This window comes from Triticum aestivum, chromosome 6D (genome assembly GCF_018294505.1).
Source record: "Triticum aestivum cultivar Chinese Spring chromosome 6D, IWGSC CS RefSeq v2.1, whole genome shotgun sequence".
Classification (NCBI taxonomy): domain Eukaryota; kingdom Viridiplantae; phylum Streptophyta; class Magnoliopsida; order Poales; family Poaceae; genus Triticum; species Triticum aestivum.
Genome location: NC_057811.1, coordinates 401,852,906 through 401,873,484, shown reverse-complemented (window position 1 = coordinate 401,873,484; position 20,579 = coordinate 401,852,906). Strand labels below are relative to the sequence as shown.

General features: G+C 46.2%; 2 protein-coding genes across 3 annotated transcripts; one reads left to right on the top strand and one right to left on the bottom strand.

Annotated features, from left to right (window-relative positions):
- Positions 1–14,761: 14,761 nt before the first annotated feature.
- On the top strand, positions 14,762–15,896 carry LOC123145378 (protein TIC 20-v, chloroplastic-like). The gene has a single exon (XM_044564780.1). The coding sequence runs from the start codon at positions 15,058–15,060 to the stop codon at positions 15,709–15,711; it is 654 nt and encodes a 217-aa protein (XP_044420715.1). The 5' UTR covers positions 14,762–15,057; the 3' UTR covers positions 15,712–15,896.
- Positions 15,897–15,904: 8 nt separating this feature from the next.
- LOC123145377 (transcription factor BIM2) lies at positions 15,905–19,196 on the bottom strand. Of its 2 annotated transcripts, none has more exons than XM_044564778.1 (11): positions 18,828–19,196; positions 18,621–18,704; positions 18,068–18,376; positions 17,863–17,974; positions 17,583–17,652; positions 17,402–17,497; positions 17,252–17,290; positions 16,940–17,105; positions 16,666–16,813; positions 16,449–16,575; positions 15,905–16,274 (listed from the first exon to the last, which is right to left on the bottom strand). In XM_044564778.1, exons 1-11 carry the CDS (start codon positions 18,841–18,843, stop codon positions 16,248–16,250), a joined length of 1,194 nt encoding a protein of 397 aa, XP_044420713.1. In that variant the 5' UTR covers positions 18,844–19,196; the 3' UTR covers positions 15,905–16,247. The 2 variants fall into 2 exon arrangements, with proteins under 2 accessions (XP_044420713.1, XP_044420712.1); XM_044564777.1 differs by having other exon boundaries at positions 15,905–16,301; positions 18,828–19,184.
- Positions 19,197–20,579: the final 1,383 nt, after the last annotated feature.

Below are 20,579 nucleotides of genomic sequence, written 5' to 3'. Positions count from 1 at the left end.
TCTATTGATCAACGAGCTAGTCAACTAGAGGCTTACTAGGGACATGGTGTTGTCTATGTATCCACACATGTATTTGAGTTTCCTATCAATACAATTTTAGCATGGATAATAAACGATTATCATGAACAAGGAAATATAATAATAACCAATTTATTATTGCCTCTAGGGCATATTTCCAACAGTCTCCCACTTGCACTAGAGTCAATAATCTAGTTCACATCACCATGTGATTAACACTCACAGGTCACATCACCATGTGACCAACATCTAAAGAGTTTACTAGAGTCAACAATCTAGTTCACATCACTATGTGATTAACACTCAATGAGTTCTGGTTTGATCATGTTATGCTTGTGAGAGAGGTTATTAGTCAACGGGTCTGAACCTTTCAGATCCGTGTGTGCTTTACGAATATCTATGTCATCTTGTGGATGCTACCACGCGCTACTTGGAGCCATTTCAAATAACTGTTCTACTATACGAATCCGGTTTACTACTCAGAGTCATCCGGATTAGTGTCAAAGTTCGCATCGACGTAAACCTTTACGACAAACTCCTTTTCACCTCCATAATCGAGAAAATTCCTTAGTCCACTAGATACTAAGGATAAGTTCGACCGTTGTCATGTGATCGATTCCCGGATCACTATTGTACCCTTGACCAACTCATGGCAAGGCACACTTCATGTGCGGTACACAGCATAGCATACTGTAGAGCCTACGTCTAAAGCATAGGGGACGACCTTCGTCCTTTCTCTCTCTTCTGCTGTGGTCAGGTCTTGAGTCTTACTCAACACTCACACCTTGTAACACAGCCAAGAACTCCTTTGCTGATCTATTTTGAACTCCTTCAAAATCTTGTCACGATATGCGTTCTTTGAAAGTATCATCAGGCGTCTTGATCTATCTCTATAGATCTTGATGCCCGATATGTAAGCAGCTTTATCCAGGTCTTCCTTTGAAAAACTCCTTTCAAACAACCCTTTATGCTTTCCAGAAATTCTACATCATTTCGGATCAACAATATGTCATTCACATATACTTATCAGAAATGTTGTAGCACTCCCACTCACTTTATTGTAAATACAAGTTTCTAACAAACTTTGTATAAACCCAAAAACTTTGATCACTCCATCAAAGCGTATATTCTGACTCCGAGATGCTTGCTCCAGTCCATGGAAGGATCGCTGGAGCTAGCGTACCTTTTAGCATCCTTAGGATCGACAAAACTTTCTGATTGTATCACATACAACCTTTCCTTATGAAAACTGGTAAGGAAACTTGTTTTGACATCCATCTGCCAGATTTCATAAATGCAGCTAATGCTAACACGATTCCGACGGACTTAAGCATTGCTACGGATGAGAAAATCTCATCGTAGTCAACTCCTTGAACTTGTGAAAATACTCTTTGCCACAAGTCGAGCTTCATAGATGGTAACATTACCGTCCACGTCCGTCTTCTTCTTAACGATCCATTTATCTCGGATTTCATGGCTTCTAACCATTTGTCAGAATATGGGCCCACCGTCGCTTCTCCACAGCTCATAGGTTCATCGTTGTCCAACAACATGACTTCCAAGACAGGATTACGTACCACTCTGAAGTAGTATGCATCCCTGTCGTCCTATGAGGTTTGGTAGTGACTTGATCCGAATTTTCATGATCACTATCATAAGCTTCCACTTCAATTGGTATAGGTGCCACAGGAACAACTTCCTGTGCCCTGCTACACACTAGTTGAAGTGACGGTTCAATAACCTCATCAAGTCTCCACCATCCTCCCACTCAATTCTTTTGAGAGAAACTTTTCCTCGAGAAAGGACCCGTTTCTAGAAACAATCACTTTTGCTTCCAGATCTGAAATAGGAGGTATACCCAACTGTTTTGGGTATTCTATGAAGATGCATTTATCCGCTTTGGGTTCGAGCTTATTAGCTTGAAACTTTTTCACATAAGCATCGCAGCCTCAAACTTTTAAGAAACGACAACTTAGGTTTCTCTAAACGGTGTCGTCTCAACGGAATTGCGTGGTGCCCTATTTAAAGTGAATGCAGTTGTCTCTAATGCCTAACCCATAAACGATAGTGGTAATTCGATAAGAGACATCATGGTATGCACCATATCCAATAGGGTGCAGTTGTGATATTTGGACACACCATCACACTATGGTGCTCCAAGCGGTATTAGTCGTGAAACAATTTCCACAATTTCTTAATTGTGTGCCAAACTTGTAACTCAGATATCTCTATGATCATATCATAGACATTTTATCCTCTTGTCACGACGATCTTCAACTTCACTCTGAAATTACTTGAACCTTTCAATAATTCAGACTTGTGTTTCATCAAGTAAATACACTCAGCATCTACTCAAATCGTCTGTGAAGTAAGAACATAACGATATCCACTGCGTGCCTCAGCACTCATTGGACTGCACACATCAAATGTATTACTTCCAACAAGTTGCTCTCTTGTTCCATCTTACTGAAAACGAGGCCTTTCAGTCATCTTGCCCATGTGGTATGATTTGCATGTCTCAAGTGATTCAAAATCAAGTGAGTCCAAACGATCCATCTGCATGGAGTTTCTTCATGCATATATACCAATAGACATGGTTCGCATGTCTCAATCCTTTCAAAAACGAGTGAGTCCAAAGATCCATCTACATGGAGATTCTTCATGCGTTATATACCAATATGACTCAAATGGCAGTGCCACAAGTATGTGGTACTATCATCACTATTTTATGTCTTTTGGCACGAACATGTGTATCACTGCGATTGAGATTCATTTTAGGTGCAAGACCATTGAAGGTATTATTCAAATAAACAGAGTAACCATTATTCTCCTTAAATGAATAACCGTATTGCGATAAACATAATCCAATCATGTTTATGCTCAACGCAAACACCAAATAACAATTATTTAGGTTCAACACCAATCTCGATGGTAGAGGGAGCATGCGATGCTTGATCACATCAACCTTGGAAACACTTCCAACACATATCGTCATCTCACCTTTAGCTAGTCTCCGTTTATTCCGCAGCTTTTATTTCGAGTTACTAACACTTAGCAACCGAACCGGTATCTAATACCCTGGTGCTGCTAGGAGTACTAGTAAAGTACACATTCATATAATGTATATCCAATATACTTCTGTCGACCTTACCTGCCTTCTCATCTACCAAGTATCTAGGGTAGCTCTGCTTCAGTGACCGTTCCCCTCATTACAGAAGCACTTAGCCTCGGGTTTGGGTTCAACCTTGGGATTCTTCACTAGAGCAGCAAATGATTTGCTGTTTCATGAAGTATCCCTTTTGCCCTTGCCCTTCTAGAAACTAGTGGTTTTACTAACCATCAACAATTGATGCTCCTTCTTGATTTCTACTTTTGCGGTGTCAAACATCACGAGTTGCTCAAGGATCATCATGTCTATCCCTGATATGTTATAGTTCATCACGAAGCTCTAATAGCTTGGTGGCAGTGACTATGGAGAACCATCACTATCTCATCTGGAAGATTAACTCCCACTCGATTCAAGTGATTGTAGTACTCAGACAATCTGAGCACATGCTCAACGATTGAGCTTTTCTCCCTTAATTTGTAGGCTTAAGAAACTTGTCAGAGGTCTCATACCTCTTGACGTGGGCATTAGTCTGAAATCCCAATTTCAGTCTTCGGAACATCTCACATGTTCTGCGACGTTTCAAAACCGTCTTTGGTGCCACAATTCTAAACCGTTAGCATTACGCACTGAACTATCACGTAGTCATCAAAACGTGTATGTCAGATGTTTCGCAACATCTACAAACGACGCTGAGGTTCAGCACACCGAGCGGTGCATTAAGGACATAAGCCTTCTGTGCAGCAATGAGGACAATCCTCAGTTTACGGACCCAGTCCGCATAATTGCTACCATCAACTTTCAACTAAATTTTCTCTAGGAACATATCTTAAACAGTAGAACTATTGCGTAAGCTATGACATAATTTGCAAAGACCTTTTGACTATGTTCATGATAATTGAGTTCATCTGATTAATGAATGAACTCCCACTTAGATAGACATCCCTCTAGTCATCTAAGTGATACATGATCCGAGTCAAACTAGGCCGTGTCCGATCATCACGTGAGACGGACTAGTCATCATCGGTGAACATCTCCATGTTGATCGTATCTACTATACGACTCATGTTCGACCTTTCGGTCTCTTGTGTTCCGAGGCCATGTCTGTACATGCTAGGCTCGTCAAGTCAACCTAAGTGTTTCGCATGTGTTCCGAGGCCATGTCTGTACATGCTAGGCTCGTCAACACCCGTTGTATTCGAACGTTAGAATCTATCACACCCGATCATCACGTGGTGCTTCGAAACAACGAACCTTCGCAATGGTGCACAGTTAGGGGGAACACGTCTCTTGAAATTTTAGTGAGGGATCATCTTATTTATGCTACCGTCGTTCTAAGCAAATAAGATGTAAACATGACAAACATCACATGCAAATCATAAGGTGACATGATATGGCCAATATCATCTTGCGCCTTTTGATCTCCATCTTCGAGGCGCGGCATGATCACCTTCGTCACCGGCATGACACCATGATCTCCATCATCGTGTCTTCATGAAGTTGTCTCGCCAACTATTACTTCTACTACTATGGCTAACGGTTAGCAATAAAGTAAAGTAATTACATGGCGTTTTCATTGACACACAGTCATACAATAAATTAAGACAACTCCTATGGCTCCTGCCGGTTGTCATACTCATCGACATGCAAGTCGTGATTCCTATTACAAGAACATGATCAATCTCATACATCACATATATCATTCATCACATCCTTTTGGCCATATCACATCACATAGCATACCCTGCAAAAACAAGTTAGACGTCCTCTAATTGTTGTTGCATGTTTTACGTGGTTGCTATGGGTTTCTAGCAAGAACGTTTCTTACCTACGCAAAAGCCACAAGTGATATGCCAATTTCTATTTACCCTTCATAAGGACCCTTTTTATCGAATCCGATCCGACTAAAGTGGGAGAGACAGACACCCGCTAGCCACCTTATGCAACTAGTGCATGTCAGTCGGTGGAACCTGTCTCACGTAAGTGTACGTGTAAGGTCGGTCCGGGCCGCTTCATCCCACGATGCCGCCGAAGCAAGATAAGACTAGTAACGGCAAGTAAATTGACAAAATCGACGCCCACAACTACTTTGTGTTCTACTCGTGCATAGAAACTACGCATAGACCTAGCTCATGATGCCACTGTTGGGGAACGTAGCATAAATTCAAAATTTTCTACGCATCACCAACATCAATCTATGGAGTCATCTAGCAACGAGAGAGAGGAGTGCATCTACATACCCTTGTAGATCGCGAGCGGAAGCGTTCAAGAGAACGGGGTTGATGGAGTCGTACTCGTCGTGATCCAAATCACCGATGATCCTAGCGCCGAACGGACGGCACCTCCGCGTTCAACACACGTACGGAGCAGCGACGTCTCCTCCTTCTTGATCCAGCAAGGGGGGAGGAGAGGTTGATGGAGATCCATCAGCACGACAGTGTGGTGGTGGAAGTAGCGGGATCCCGGCAGGGCTTCGCCAAGCGCAAGCGGGGAGGAAGAGGTGTCACGGGAGGGAGAGGGAGGTGCCAGGGCTTAGATATTGCTGCCCTCCCTCCCCTCCCCCCACTATATATAGGGCAAAGGGAGAGGGGGGCGCAGCCATGGCCCTTCCTCCAAGGAAGGGTGCGGCCAGGGAGGAGTCCATCCTCCCCAAGGCACCTCGGAGGTGCCTTCCCCCTTTAGGACTCTCCCTTTCCCTTATCTCTTGGCGCATGGGCCTCTTGGGGCTGGTGCCCTTGGCCCATATAGGCCAAGGCGCACACCCCTACAGCCCATGTGGCCCCCCGAGGCTGGTGGACCCCCGGACCCCTTTCGGCACTCCCGGTACAATACCGATAATGCGCGAAACTTTTCCGGCGACCAAAATAAGACTTCCCATATATAAATATTTACCTCCGGACCATTCCGGAACTCCTCATGACGTCTGGGATCTCATCCTGGACTCCGAACAACTTTCGGGTTACCGCATACTAATATCTCTATAACCCTAGCGTCACCGAACCTTAAGTGTGTAGACCCTACGGGTTCGGGAGACATGCAGACATGACCGAGACGACTCTCCGGTCAATAACCAACAGCGGGATCTGGATACCCATGTTGGCTCCCACATGCTCCTCGATGATCTCATCGGATGAACCACGATGTCGAGGATTCAATCAATCCCGTATACAATTCCCTTTGTCTATCGGTATGTTACTTGCCCGAGATTCGATCGTTGGTATCCCGATACCTTGTTCAATCTCGTTACCGCCAAGTCTCTTTACTCGTTCCGTAACACATCATCCCGTGATCAACTCCTTGGTCACATTGTGCACATTATGATGATGTCCTACCGAGTGGGCCCAGAGATACCTCTCCGTTTACACGGAGTGACAAATCCCAGTCTCGATTCGTGCCAACCCAACAGACACTTTCGGAGATACCTGTAGTGCATCTTTATAGCCACCCAGTTACGTTGTGACGTTTGGTACACCCAAAGCATTCCTACGGTATCCGGGAGTTGCACAATCTCATGGTCTAAGGAAATGATACTTGACATTAGAAAAGCTCTTAGCAAACGAACTACACGATCTTGTGCTAGGCTTAGGATTGGGTCTTGTCCATCACATCATTCTCCTAATGATGTGATCCCGTTATCAACGACATCCAATGTCCATGGTCAGGAAACCGTAACCATCTATTGATCAATGAGCTAGTCAACTAGAGGCTTACTAGGGACATGGTGTTGTCTATGTATCCACACATGTATTTGAGTTTCCTATCAATACAATTTTAGCATAGATAATAAACGATTATCATGAACAAGGAAATATAATAATAACCAATTTATTATTGCCTCTAGGGCATATTTCCAACAGATAGGCGCTTCAGCATCAAGCTGGATGAGACCTTCGAAGTGGATACAGTAAGTCACAACGACAAGTCTTTTTTCGTAATTAAGCATGACTTATATATGCTTCATTTGCTTCAACTTATAATTTTAAATTTTCACTATTCTACTAGCGCATCCCTTGCCATGCAAGAATTTTTGTCTTGGATAAGATAGGTTTCAGTGCTATGGAAACTATGGAGGTAAAGAGAGTTTACCTGAAGACCGAGCATGGTTATACTTTCAACGTCAAATTATACAATGCAGACACGTACACCTATTTTGAATGCAAAACTTGGCAAGCACTATGCAAGGCTTATGCATTTGAGCCTGATATGGTTATCACTTTTGATATTCGTCCGGAAGATGATATTGAAGGTAATAGAGACATCTGAGTCGATGTGCAGACGCCTCCAGTTCTACCATTATGTGAGTTTCTCAACCATATTTATGTCTTTGATATTGTTTATTCAAAAATAGTTGACAACTAATTCTATTGACAGCTTATTTCCATTCAAGCAAACATGTCCGGCGCTTGGTAGACAGGACCTACTACTGTCCCGGAGCTGAACTAAACTGCGAGGAGAGAAGTCATTATGTTTCATGGCTTGAGGATCTTCATACTGTTAAGACAAATTTTCTTCCTGCACTTAGAAATGTTAGTACTCAAAACGTGCGACCAATAGTGATCGTATTGAACTACGGTCACATCTATTTACGAAAGATGGTAAGATTTTTACTATTTGTCCTCAGTGCATCTTTTGCATACATTATTTTTTTGCTAAACTTTCATTGCTAAGTATATTAATTACTATACGATGTTCTTTAACAGGGACTCCCGATGACAGTTGTGCCTCAGTGGATCGAGACTAAAGGTCACGTGTCAATGGTTAGCTTACGGCCAAGATATCCTACATTGCACATGAGTGCATTCAGGATTTCTAAAAGCGATGAATGCTTAATAGTGAAAGATTGGAGCAAAATTGTTAACGATCCCAGAGAAGTACTAGGGGCAGCAATGAGAAGCGCAGCCCACGATTAGGAGACAGGTTCATCTGCATGCTCCAGTATGATGAATCAGGAGAGCTATACATGTTCTATGCTATTTTACCTGAGAGAGAGCAGCAGGAGTGATTTAGCTAGTTCATGCTCTTAGTACTTTTGTCCTCTCATGTCCGCGTTCTTCGTCCTGAACTTAATCTCAAAGGGTGATTTGCTTTTGTGGTGTTATGAACGCTTATAATATGATGACCATATTGAACTCGATGATATCTTTGCTTCTGGTACAAGTGAATGTTTTTTCTTTAAGCTAGTGTTGGTGCTGATTAGATAGCGGTAATGACTATGATGATTAAACAGTGGTAATGACGACTATGATGATTTTTAGCTAGCTAATTTACTGTTGTTGATGATATGATGCAAGAGTTTTTATATTAATATGATGATGATGATGATGATGATGAGTTATTATATCATTTATAAAAGAAACCGCAGATTAGTTTCAGCTGGATGGATCCTAGCTAAGTGATCAAGTATATGCCATATCCATATCCATATTATACTTGATCACTTAATTATACTTGATCACTTAGCTAGGATCCACATGCATTCAGTCGAAACTAATCTGCGGTACTTTCACCTAATGATTTAACAACTAAAATAATCACTAAATTAAATTGAAAACACAAAATTAAAGGAAAAATAAAAAATAATACCAAAACACCCCCAAACATTTAGTACCGGTTGGTGTTACCAACCGGTACTAATGTCCTGCACGCACCCGGGCCTGGCTCGTGCCACGTGGTGGCACTTTAGCGCCGGTTTGTGATGAACCGGTACTAAGGGGGGGACCTTTAGTCCCCACTCTTTAGTGCCGGTTGTGGAACCGGCACTAAAGGCCCTTACGAACCGGCGCTAAAGCCCGGTTCTGCACTAGTGCATAGAGTTAGGTAGACAGTTAATCGCGCTGAATCATTTTGAAATCACTCATGGACAAGGAGGGTCAACAGGCTCTCTGCATCGCCGAGCACCATAGACAACGACCACCCTATGCGTTCGCAACATGGGCAACCAAGCGTTCACCAAGATGCATGACGGCCATGCTCTGCAGTATGTCCACACGCTGACGGTTGCTGAAATTTTCACGGGCGAGGACATCACGACACTACAGTGCCCAGGTGGTTCATTCTGTAGTAGAAAGAAAGAGTGTTCCAAGAATAAGAACGAAAAAAGAATTAAAGTGGCCAAATGATCCATTGTTTTGGAGAAGAAAAGAATGTTCCAGAAAATAAAGCGAAAAAAGAAAGGAAGAGTATCTTATAAAAGAAGTAGGATCGAGAACTAGAACTAGCGCGGAAGGAGGAAGAGAAAGATGAGACGTCACTGACGAACACACTGATGTTGACCTGGTGTTTGTTGGCGCCAACGAAGATTGACGAAGAGGCTAGGAATAAAAGATGTAGGGAAGGACGAGGAAGAGAAGAACGATAAGTACTTCTAGCAATGAATGTTGTGTGGGCTAGAGGTGGAGCTTATTGGAGACGAGGAATATGTTCAGGTGGCCACTCGCTTTACAAGTCGGTCTTAATTTGCAAAGTTGAATGGACCTTTGAGAATTAGCTCTATAGTTATTTGTTATTTTGTGTTAATAGTATATGTTAGCTCTACCCGCTCTATTATATTGTAAATATAAAAAGTTGCATACATGTTGCAACGCACGGCGAAGGTGAGGTGAACATCATCTGGTTCTAAAGGTGAGGGCTCAAGTGAGAAATGTCCCGGTATGACGAAAATTCGAGTAGGAAATGAAGGGCCCGATAGGAATAAAGGGAAGAGTGTGCCGTGGAGTGGGGTTTTTGTTGTTGGGTCTGCGTGTTGGAGATAACATGAAGAATAGTCCAGACATCCATATTTCTTCCCCATATATGATATGGATTTGGGGAGCCTGGACTATCCAGACATTTAAATTCTGGGAAGCCTATTGGGCACTCATCTAATGTTGGAACACACCCGAACGTATGAGGGAAAAATGAGCTTCGACCTTGAAGATAACTCTATTTATTTATTTATTTTATTTATATATACATTATAACCCGTAGCAACGCACTGCCATTCTACTAGTAAAAGATGTAGTAATTATGTTTGCAGATCAATAAAGCTAGCCATCGTGTGGCGTTCGCTAAAAAAGGATATTCATTATAGATTCACTACATCTTCTAAAAAAACTACACTATAGATTCACTACAGACCAACAGAATATTCATGGTCACGTGGATAAAAACTTACTTTTTGAAAGTCTCAAGCATTTGGTTTGATTTTAAGAAAAAAAACCGACTCTCTATTTTTGTGTACTCCTTGCAACGAACCTGGATAAAGATGGAGCCAGTCCATTTCCTGAAGACTCCTCACTCCACGACCATGGAACGACCACGGCGGATCTGGCGATCGGCAGCCTCCCAGCCGGCGACCATGGCGGATGCCACGAGCGCAGGAGCGACGCCTCTCCTCCCTGGCCTCCTCGACGACGTCGTAATCTGTGAGATCCTTGTCCGCCTGCCCCCCAAAGCCATCCTCCGCTGCCGCGCCGTCAGCCGTGCCTGGCGCCGCACCACCTCCACCCGCGACTTCCTCCTCGCCCACCACGCCCGCCAGCCCGCCCTCCTCATCACCTCCGGCCACAGTTACGGCGGCCGCCTCCACGACCGAGACCTCATCACCTACGACCATCGGGCCGCCGACGCCCAGCTGCAACACGTCGCCCAGCTTGACGAGAGGGACTGTGGCCTGGTGGCCTCCTGCGACGGCCTCCTCCTCATCTCACATAACAGGTACAGCAAGGATGCCTGCTCCTCCATCTACAACCCAGCCACTCATCAACACGCTCCCATGCCTGCGCTTTGTGACTTCAAGGTCCGTTGCACGGTCTTGGGGATGTATCGGCACCACCCTCCCGGCGAGTACCCGATACTATGGTATCGTATAAATGAGGAAACCGATGATCATGAGGAGGAAATCGATGATCATGAGGAGGAAACCTATTTTTATGATGATGCCTACTACTCCCTCTGTAAACTAATATAAGAGTGTTTAGATAACTAAAATAGTAATCTAAATACTCTTATATTAGTTTACGGAGGGAGTACATCTTTGCATTGGACTCCGTCCAGCCGTTGAGGAACATCAGGTGCCCGCCGGAGGTTGAGCAAGTGCTTTTACACCGTGAGGCTACGGCAGCTGTTCTGTTTCGTGGCAACCTGCATTGGCACATAGAACAAAATGAGACTGAAAGCAACATGATGGTGATCTTCAACACCACAGCTGAGTCGTTCCGGCAGATGCATGCTCTGGTTGTTCTGGCTTATAAAAATGATCTTGCCTACGCGGACTTGTTTGACATGGATGGCGTGCTTGGCATGTTTAGTTGTAATGGGGCCGCGAATACCATTGATATCTGGGTGTTGCAGGACTATGAAAGCGAGGTCTGGACCTTCAAGTGCAAGATTGAATTGCCGGTCACTGAGATCAAGGTGTTGTGTGGAGAACCTGACAATTGTTGGCATGCGGTAGTCATGTCTGTGGATGGTGAGTTGCTTGTGCTAGTCCAGTATGCCGAGTGGCTACTTCAGATTGACATGGATGGTAAGTTCGTTGCCACTTTCCATAACAAGTCACTCAGTCTTACAAATTTTCATCTCAAACAAACTCTTGTTCCACATACTTTCTTTCCGACACTAGAATAATAAATAGATGGTTCGTCTGAACGCTGAAGACTGTTGAGTGAACTGGTGCTTCTTTATGTCCTAGACGTTTGTACCTCTTCTGCTGCAATATGTATGAATCAGATCCACCATAAGCCTACTAGCATCTTTGTTGATGCATATAAATTTATGATCAAGAAACTCACACTGTTTCGTGTTTTGTGCAATCTATGCCTGTTTTCGACACCATTCCTTGAAGGAAGTGACGGTTGTGCATGTTGATTCTAAAACTATCAAGTCATTTTGATGTGTGTTTGAAATGTGTGCTAACTACCCTGCGTGATGTTCCTATTATCTTGAACTGGAGAATTATTTTGCTCTGTTCAATCTTGACATAAGATTGAACTGGAGGAATTTATGCTTCCTCCAGTATTCAACTTCAACATAATATCGAACTAAAACCTGTACTGATAAGCCGAACAACGGCTTGTCAGGTCCCACATGTGTTCCTGTTGAGACATTGTAACTGCCAGCCATGTTCATTTTTCTCTGCTGGCATAGCAAGATCATCTCCGCTACTGTTGGTGAAGGGAAGTTTTCTACTCATCTGGTCTCAAGCAGAGGACAAGACCATGCAATTATTACGTGGTGATGCAGTTGTACAAGCAAGTAGAAAGTTCCTTCTCATCATTTGAATTACTCCCTCTCAAGCTTTTTATAAGACGCTTTTAGAGTCCATGGCACTGTCAAAAAACGTCTTATATGAAGTTACAGAGGAAGTATTATTGAAGGATGACTGGGCACTTGTTACTGCATATGTATTATGTGCCAGTGCAGGGGCAATTGTTCAGCTGCTCAAATTTAGGCGACTCTTCTTTTTTGCATTTTGTGCTCTTGGGTGCACTTGTTTCGTTGTACTTCTACCGAGCTAGTATATACGATATTTCCACCAGATAGTAAAGGATCTGTGCAACTCAAGTGGCAGTTCAGTCACCCTCAATGGTATGGCATCCAAAATCTATTTTGTTAATACTCTTCCGACCTGATTGTTAGCAGAATACATGTACCCGTTCGGATGTTAATAAAATACTCCCTCCGTTCCGAAATGCAGGACGTTTTTTCACTCTATGTTAGTGTCAAAAAAACATTTTACATTTTGGGACGGAGTGAGTAGTCACTAACTTAAGTTACAGAGGGTTTTAGCATATGGTACTGCTGATGAAGTTGTTTACAGACAACATAGATGATGGCCAAGAATTTGTGTGGTTATTGCCCGCAGCAAGGAAGTTAAGCGCGCCTTCTGCTTCATAACAAGAAGGGAATTCAAGTCATCACCCTGTCCGTGATTTTTGTTCTTGGATTGAATTGTAGCATCTGCATCTGAATTGTAGCACCTTTGCCTGCGGCACAAGGTGTTGGCCGAGTGCCGGCAGGAGCTCTAGCCAAATGCGTCAGTTTGATTCCATTTTCTTCACGGGGTAGTGGTCATGGGGATTATTTTGGGGGAAGCACAAGGTACTGCGTTGGCTCTATGCTCTTATCTATCCCAAGGTTCAGTCCGGCATCACCAAGGTGAATCAAAACGGTTTAAAAAAAGGAACAAAAATACAAGCTTCACACTTTCTAGACATATAAGATTGATTGTTGACATGTGTATGAAATGATTTAACTTTATATGAAATATACGAGAAATGTTTCTGAAATTGATTAAATGATTGAAATGTATGTGTGTGTGTGTTTCCGAGGACCGGCATGAGCACCCTTCATATAAAAGGAAATGATGGAAAAAACATGTACACGATGGCAAAACACCTAAGAAACCAAAAAAAAAAAAAAAGATTTCTCAGCCGATGCACCCAGTGGGCATGGCTCCAACAGACGCCATCTCTCTTTGCTTTGATGGCTTCGTAAGCAAACATCGCCACCTCATAATGCGAAATACGAATCCGTGTAAAAATACACACGTTCCATCATAGTCCGGTAGGAAGACATACCCTGGTAACTCCTCATGCATCCAGACACGTGGTTCCAGATGATAAGAACAAGGGGTCTCCCATGCCTGGAGACACAACTGACAATTCGGGCCACACGACCGGCCAAAATAATTAACCTCTTCATGAAATTTATGAGTAATTTCTTTGAAACAAATGGATTTTATGTGAAAGATATGTTGATACTTTTTGAAATTAATTGGAATGTGTCTGAACCAAGAATTACGAGTTGAGGAGTTGACGAGTCGAGCCGAGGTTGAGACTCATAGACTAATCGTGACTAGTGTAGACTACTGATGGACTAGTCGACATGGTACTGTAGTACTCAACTTACAGTAATCAACTACTAATACCAAGTATGTAATGTAGTATATATTGTATATTATACAATAAAAATTGAGTTGATCCACAACAGAAGGGTGGATCCAGGGGAGGAGCAGAACCAACCAAGGGAGAGCATCGTAATGCTCCTGGCCGCCGCTGCCGGCAGCGGTGGTGGGTAGCAGCAGCAGTGACGGGCAATGGGCAGTGGCCTAGTCCCAGGTGAGGCGGATCATTGTGGAGCGAGCCTGGAAAGCTAGGGTTGCAATTTTTTCCCTCCCGCGGACTAAGCTCTGCTCACTTATCACTCCCAAATTGAGTCGATGAACTCAAACAACCAGACTAGGCTAGACTAGTCGCCACCGCTTGACTCAACAAGCTAGTCTACACAAAGAAGCTAGCCGACTACTAGAATAGTCGCACGACTAGTCAAGACTAGTCGTTAGACTCATAATCATTGGTTTGAACTAGGAAGCTTTTTTCATTTATGTTTTGACATCTTTGATATTTTTTCTTTGAACTTTTGAATTTATTATGAATCTTGGGGAAAATAATTTAGCTATTATTGAAAATTATTTTTGGTATTTACCGGTATGCTACACAAAGCCCAAATGTATAAAAGTAAAAATAATAGAGAAATACATTGATATACTTAATTACGTGGGAAGATTCCTTGTGAGTTGGCAGCAACTGGTTGGCTGAGAACACTGGATCCGTTTGTTCTGGTCAGTAAGCGGCCACTCCTCCCCTTTCCGGCCTTTCAACGGCACGCCGAAGCTCGGCCCACGACCACGCCGGTGGCCGGCCTCCGTTCCTTCCTTCCCACCACGGCAGGTCGGCAGCACCAACCAATCTCCCCGTCTCCCACTCGGCCACATCCCCCAAAACTCCACAAAAATCTCCACTCCCAGTCTCCAAGGTCCAAACCCGCCCCGCCCGGAGGCAAGCAGCCGCCGCCGCCAAGCCAAACGCCCCGCCGCCACCACCTACACCTCCACCGCCGCATCCCTCACACACGCCCCGCAGAAATCCCGAGCCTTCCCCCGCCCGCGCGCCATGGCCTCCGCCGTCTCGCTCCTCCTCTCGTCCCCGCGCCCGCTCCACCGCGCGGCCCCGTCCCTCCTCAGCCCGCCCGCGCCCCGCCTGCGCCTCCCCCTCCTCGGCCCCTCTCCCGCGACCGCGCTGCTCCCGCGCCGCCCCCTCGCCCCGCCGCCGCGCGCCAACAACGACAACAGCGACGCGGTGGGGGCGCCGGACCGCCTGGTGGCGGCCGTCGCCTACCTCTACCCGTTCCTCGACGGCGCGCACCACGGCCGCTTCCTCGTGGCCCAGTACCCGGTCTTCAACGCCGTCCTCAGCCCGCTCGGCCCCGCCGCGCGCCTCTTCCACTCCTCGCCGCTCACGCCCTTCCTCCTCTTCATCACCCTCTACTTCGCCGTCGTCCGCAACCAGCAGGCCTTCTCCCGCTTCGTGCGCTTCAACGCCATGCAGGCCGTCGCGCTCGACGTCCTGCTCATCGTCCCGGACCTCCTCGCGCAGTCCTTCGCGCCCTCCGGCGCCGGCATCGGGCTCGACATCTTCACCAGCCTGGAGAACACCGTCTTCCTCTTCCTGCTCGTCTCCCTCCTCTACGGCGGGGGCGCCTGCCTGCTCGGGATCACGCCGCGCCTGCCCATCGTCGCGGACGCGGCCGAGCGCCAGGTGATGTGAGCTTGCTCCAATCTTACCCACGACAAAAGGGAAACGGAATCTGATACACCCGAACATCTCCATGGTTCATTCATGTTTTTGAATCTTAATTCACAGGTTTAGTATAGTACAGTCGTTGTTATGATTTTAGTTGTAAATTCAATGGATGGAATCATGAAAAGCTGATACAATGGCATTATAGATCACTCCAGTGTATGACAAATCAGTTGAATTGTTATTATAGCTTTCGATACAAGCTGCATCCTAGGACCTCTTCTATAATAACAAAAGAAAAAAATGAGTTGAATGAGGGAGAAATACACACACATTGTACAAGAATCTGAACTGCATTTACAAAATCAGCAATAAGAAAATCTGGAAGAATTCTGCTGCTCTCCCAATAGCAGCTTTCCTTGGTATATGAATGAAGCTTAGGTTAGTAAAATGTAACTGCAATATAAATAAAAGAATTGCATCAGTTGCGGTCATGCTGCTGCAAAGTCCTTGTCTGAACTTCACGATGAATGAATTGTCTAGTGCGGGATGGAGATGTAGCTTCAGTCGCACCGGAGTCTCTTGGCTACCTGGACAGGTTCTTTGCCTTCGTTAGCCTATGAAATGAAGCGAAAATACTGGGTAAATGCTCGCTCTCTGATTTTTTAGAACAATGAACAAGTCATAACATGATTTAGAAACTTTCTTAAGCGAACTTTTCCCATTTGATCAGTAAACATAGGTACATCGATGCATCATTGTACCTTTGAACTGTCATGTATATGAGCATTGGCTCTGGCCCGTCTATCCATATTGATCTCTACGGATATTTTAGTTTGAGATGGGTCTACCCCCGACTTCTGTAGAGCTTCTTTCAGTTTGTGTAACAACCTGTCGCAAGTCAAAGCAGTGTTCAGTTAGTTGCACTATATACATTTCTAATGGTAGCTTCATGTAAGCAAAAACAGTTTAGGGGCTTACCCTTGGGAGTAAGCACTAGAAAGACTCTGGCTGTCATCTTGCGGCATTTGTGTATCATGCTTGCTTAGCAGTCCGTTGCTTGCATCACAGTTTTGGTTCATGGTTGACATACTTAGCCACGGTAGCTGATTGGTAGGCATACTGTTCTCTGCATTTAAAGACACCAGGCATGGTAAATATAGCTCTCACCATCTACAAAGAACCCTGCCTATTTAAATGTAATTAAATAATGCAGAAGGTGAACATAAAAGCATATGACTAATTTGCCAAATACCTGCTATGTTCTGGGAGGAACCGGGGGCTGTGCTGATTTCTCTTGCACTTTGTGTGTTGAAGAGAGAAGCAGCAGGTGCACTTGCAATGCCTTTGGAACTGTATTGCTCTTTGTTCATGTCCTCTGTGGTAGCTGATAAGCCTCCTCCTTGGACTTGACTGATGTTCTGTGAAATCATGATAAAGGATATAAATGAAGGCGCTTGGCATTGATATACGATGGGTTCACTTAAAAAAGGAATTTATCACAAGTAAAATACAACTTTGTGCTCTCTGTTATCTGCAATTCCAGTATTTCTGTTATGGAATTTACCTGTGTGTTCCTCCAACGTGATCTGTAGTACACTTTGTCCTGCCAAGAATTAAAAGGTCGAAGGAGAAAGTAAGGTTAGAATCAAGTAACCCTGTCTTTGTTTCTGGTAAAAACATCGCATATTGTACAATGTCTATACATAGTACATACCCATGGCATGCAGTTGGCATCGACGTCGTTCTGTTCAGGAATGCCTGACTCATATTTTTGGCATTTCTCTTGCAAGAGCCGTATGTATTCAATGACCTGTGATAAAAATGTTCCACGTGGTGAGAATTTGCAAGTATAACCTGCTGACTGCTGTGCCAAATTTACAAGATGTTGTATGAACCTCCAGAAGGAAAGAAGCTTTATCCCTCTTCTGATCACAGTTCGGCAGGAGGTCTCGGAGTATGTCAAGCCTGAAGTAGAGCATGGATAGACACTTCTTAGAAGGTTACGATCATATCCTAAGAACAAATTATTCTGGAATAGTATGCAGCACGCGTTTACTCATGAACAGATTATGCTTAGCTCACTCTTTCTATCTATTGCTAATGTGTTATAAGGTTCTAGCCTGTGCACTCTGCACAATGCAATTCAGTATGGAATTATGATCGCAGTCAGCTTGCCTGTCATTTATCTTGGTCCTCCGTCGCTGCTCGGTAGCGGAATGCTTTGATCTCGGGCTGCTGGGATCCTGATCGGCGCTGCTGCCGCTGCTTCTCCCCTCTGCTCTCGACCCTGAACATTCACAGCAGTCAGTGTCTGAACCCGTATAACATACCTGGTTTGCTATCTGGTACTACAAAGCATTTTTTGTACCAATCATCTCACCTCTAGATCTCTTATTGTCGGTGCTAGAATCTTGCCACATCGTGGGTGTTGGTGGAGCACTGTGAACCATAATTCCAGACCGTGCTTCATGCGCAATCTCCATTCTCGAGCCGTGAGAGACCGAAACAGACGGTTCCCTGCCGGTGCCAGCCTCCTCCCTCGGCTGAGCGTCAGGCAATTGCCTGATGCTGAAGGTCCCGATGCCGCCCGGCAGCACGTGCTGCCCCAAACCTGCCGCGGAGCTGGCCGCGCCATCGCCGGCACCCCCTGCCGTGCCGCCGCCGTTGGCTGACTCAAGCGACTTCATGGCTGCATCGAAATGTCATGTCTTCATGGGTTAGCAAGCTGACACGCATGCATGCTCAGGTGATCTGCAGGTACCGGAGTGCGCATGCCATTCTTGCTCACCAAGATCGGCACTTGGTTTTCAAAGCGAACATGCAGGAGAATTGAAGGTGGACAACACAAGCCTGAACGGAGATACAGCATACACGGGGAAAGGAAACACCAGCCCGGCAATTGCAGGTGGAAAGGCAAGGAGAGGAGACGGTACCTTGCTGGCCGGAGCGCTGCCTGTGCTGGAACGCCGACGAGCCCCCGGCGCGGAGCGAGAGGAAGTCGTGGGCCGGCTCCTCCCCTGCGAATTACGCGTGCATGGCCGAGCCATGGCACGCCATGGTCAGCATCGATCGACGACGGAAGGGAGAAGCTAAAAGAGACACGAAGGAAGACGGCGGAGTTTCTTTTGACATGTGTTTACCTTGGAAGAGCTCCATTGCCGGGACAGCAGGGGGCTCAGGAGATCTGTCGGGGCCGCCTGCCGTCGCAGCAGCAGCAGCAGGAATGACGGTGGCTGGATCTTGCTGCTGGCTGCTACTCTGTACTAGTCCAGTACTGGCGGATGGAATGTTCAGCGGGTTCGGCTGGCAGAGCTTATTATAGTCGGCAGAGCGAGAGAGAGAGAGAGAGAGAGTCGGGGAGGCGAGGCGAGGGGATTGACAAGGATTTAACAAAGTGGGAGCCTGCCTGTCTGTCTGCTTGTGTTGTATCCTCAAAAGTTTATACGCACAACAGCAAGGGTAATCTCTCTCTCCTCCACGTCTCCTGCTCAACGTAAATAAGAAGCAAAAATAAATTAGGGTAACAGCAAGCAAATTGATGCAAAGACATCGGCGTGGCGGCCGGCGAGCGGAGAATTACGCGTCGGCAAAAAGTAATAACACTACGGACACCGCTGGAGACGCACGGTGGATCGCCGGTAATTGAGGTACAAAACGGACAGCGCCGGAGCAGATGGATGGATAGATCCCGTGCGCGCGCGTCCTCTCTGGAGGAGCGAAAGGAAAAGGAGCTACTGGCTAGCTAGGTCGCGTAGTCGATCACGTGCTCCGCCGAGGATGAGAGGCGTTGTGGTGGAGGTGGGTGGGCCTCCCGCTAGCCCGGCCTTTCCCTCTGTCTCCACCGCTGCACATGCCGATGGAGGCGGCAGCTAAGCTACGCAGCCGGCGCGCGCATGCATGCATGATCCCGCGCGCTCCCTCGCTATATCGACGATCCCATGTCATGTCATGTGCCCGGCGGGTGAGCCAGCGCGACGCGGATCGTCGGCACGGCACGCGTGATCCGTGCCGCGCGTCGCCATGATGGATGCTCTGGCTCTGGCTTTAGGCCGGCTTTACAACCTCCATCGATCAAGACAGTGAGAGGAGCGCAAGCGCGGAGAAGATCTACCTACCGGCCGGCCGGCCTGTCTCGGAAACCGTCAAAACAGCCGGCCGGGCGGGTCGGGACCCGGGAGATCAAGCAGATCGATCATGCGTGCGCGCTCCCGATCCATCTGGATCGTCTGCGTGCATGCCCCTGTCCCGTCCCTGTCTGCCGTGCATCGCGCATACGTAGGTGCCGCCCGTGCACGTGCCAACAGTGGGGCTAGCTCTCGTGGCTCTCTCATGGGTCCGTCACCTCACCTCAGGGGAACGACGACGTCCCCATCATTCACCATGCCGCGGTGCGTGAACCAGCCAGGACACCACTCAGCTGATCGCGTCTCGTGCCTTCCGCACGGCACCACCACCAGCAGCAGCTGATGGCACGTGAAAGAGAGATCGGATCACGGGCGTCTCGCGAGCTGCGGCTAAGGCGAGCGTCGGGTCAGATCAGATCAGATCGATCGCCTGTTTGATTAACAACAAATCTCGCGAGGTGATGGAGCGGCGACGACGACGACCTTTGTAGCTCTAGCTACGGGTAGCTCAAGATCAAGCTGGGGTTCATGAACCCTGGCATAGTAAGTAGCTAGCCACCACCACTAGCCAGTGGCTACCTACCTAGCCTAGGTAGTAGTAGGGGTTAAAACTAGGACCGAGCTAGCTCAAGCACTCAGCAGCTGAGCACAAAGTCGTTGAGCGACAACGCAAAAACGACAAGCTGGGTGCGTGCATGTGCATGTGCCCCGCACAACCCCACGAAGCTTCCCGGCCGTTTCCTCTTGAGGCATAGCGAAATGTTACCG

Bases quoted from the DNA above. Each gene is read 5' to 3' on its own strand.
- LOC123145378 (XM_044564780.1), top strand. From the start codon at position 15,058: ATGGCCTCCGCCGTCTCGCTCCTCCTCTCGTCCCCGCGCCCGCTCCAC.
- LOC123145377 (XM_044564777.1), bottom strand. The intron at 17,975-18,067 runs GTGAGATGATTG...GTGAATGTTCAG, and splicing joins CGACAATAAGAGATCTAGAG to GGTCGAGAGCAGAGGGGAGA. The intron at 16,814-16,939 runs GTATTTGGCAAA...CTTTAAATGCAG, and splicing joins TTCCTCCCAGAACATAGCAG to AGAACAGTATGCCTACCAAT.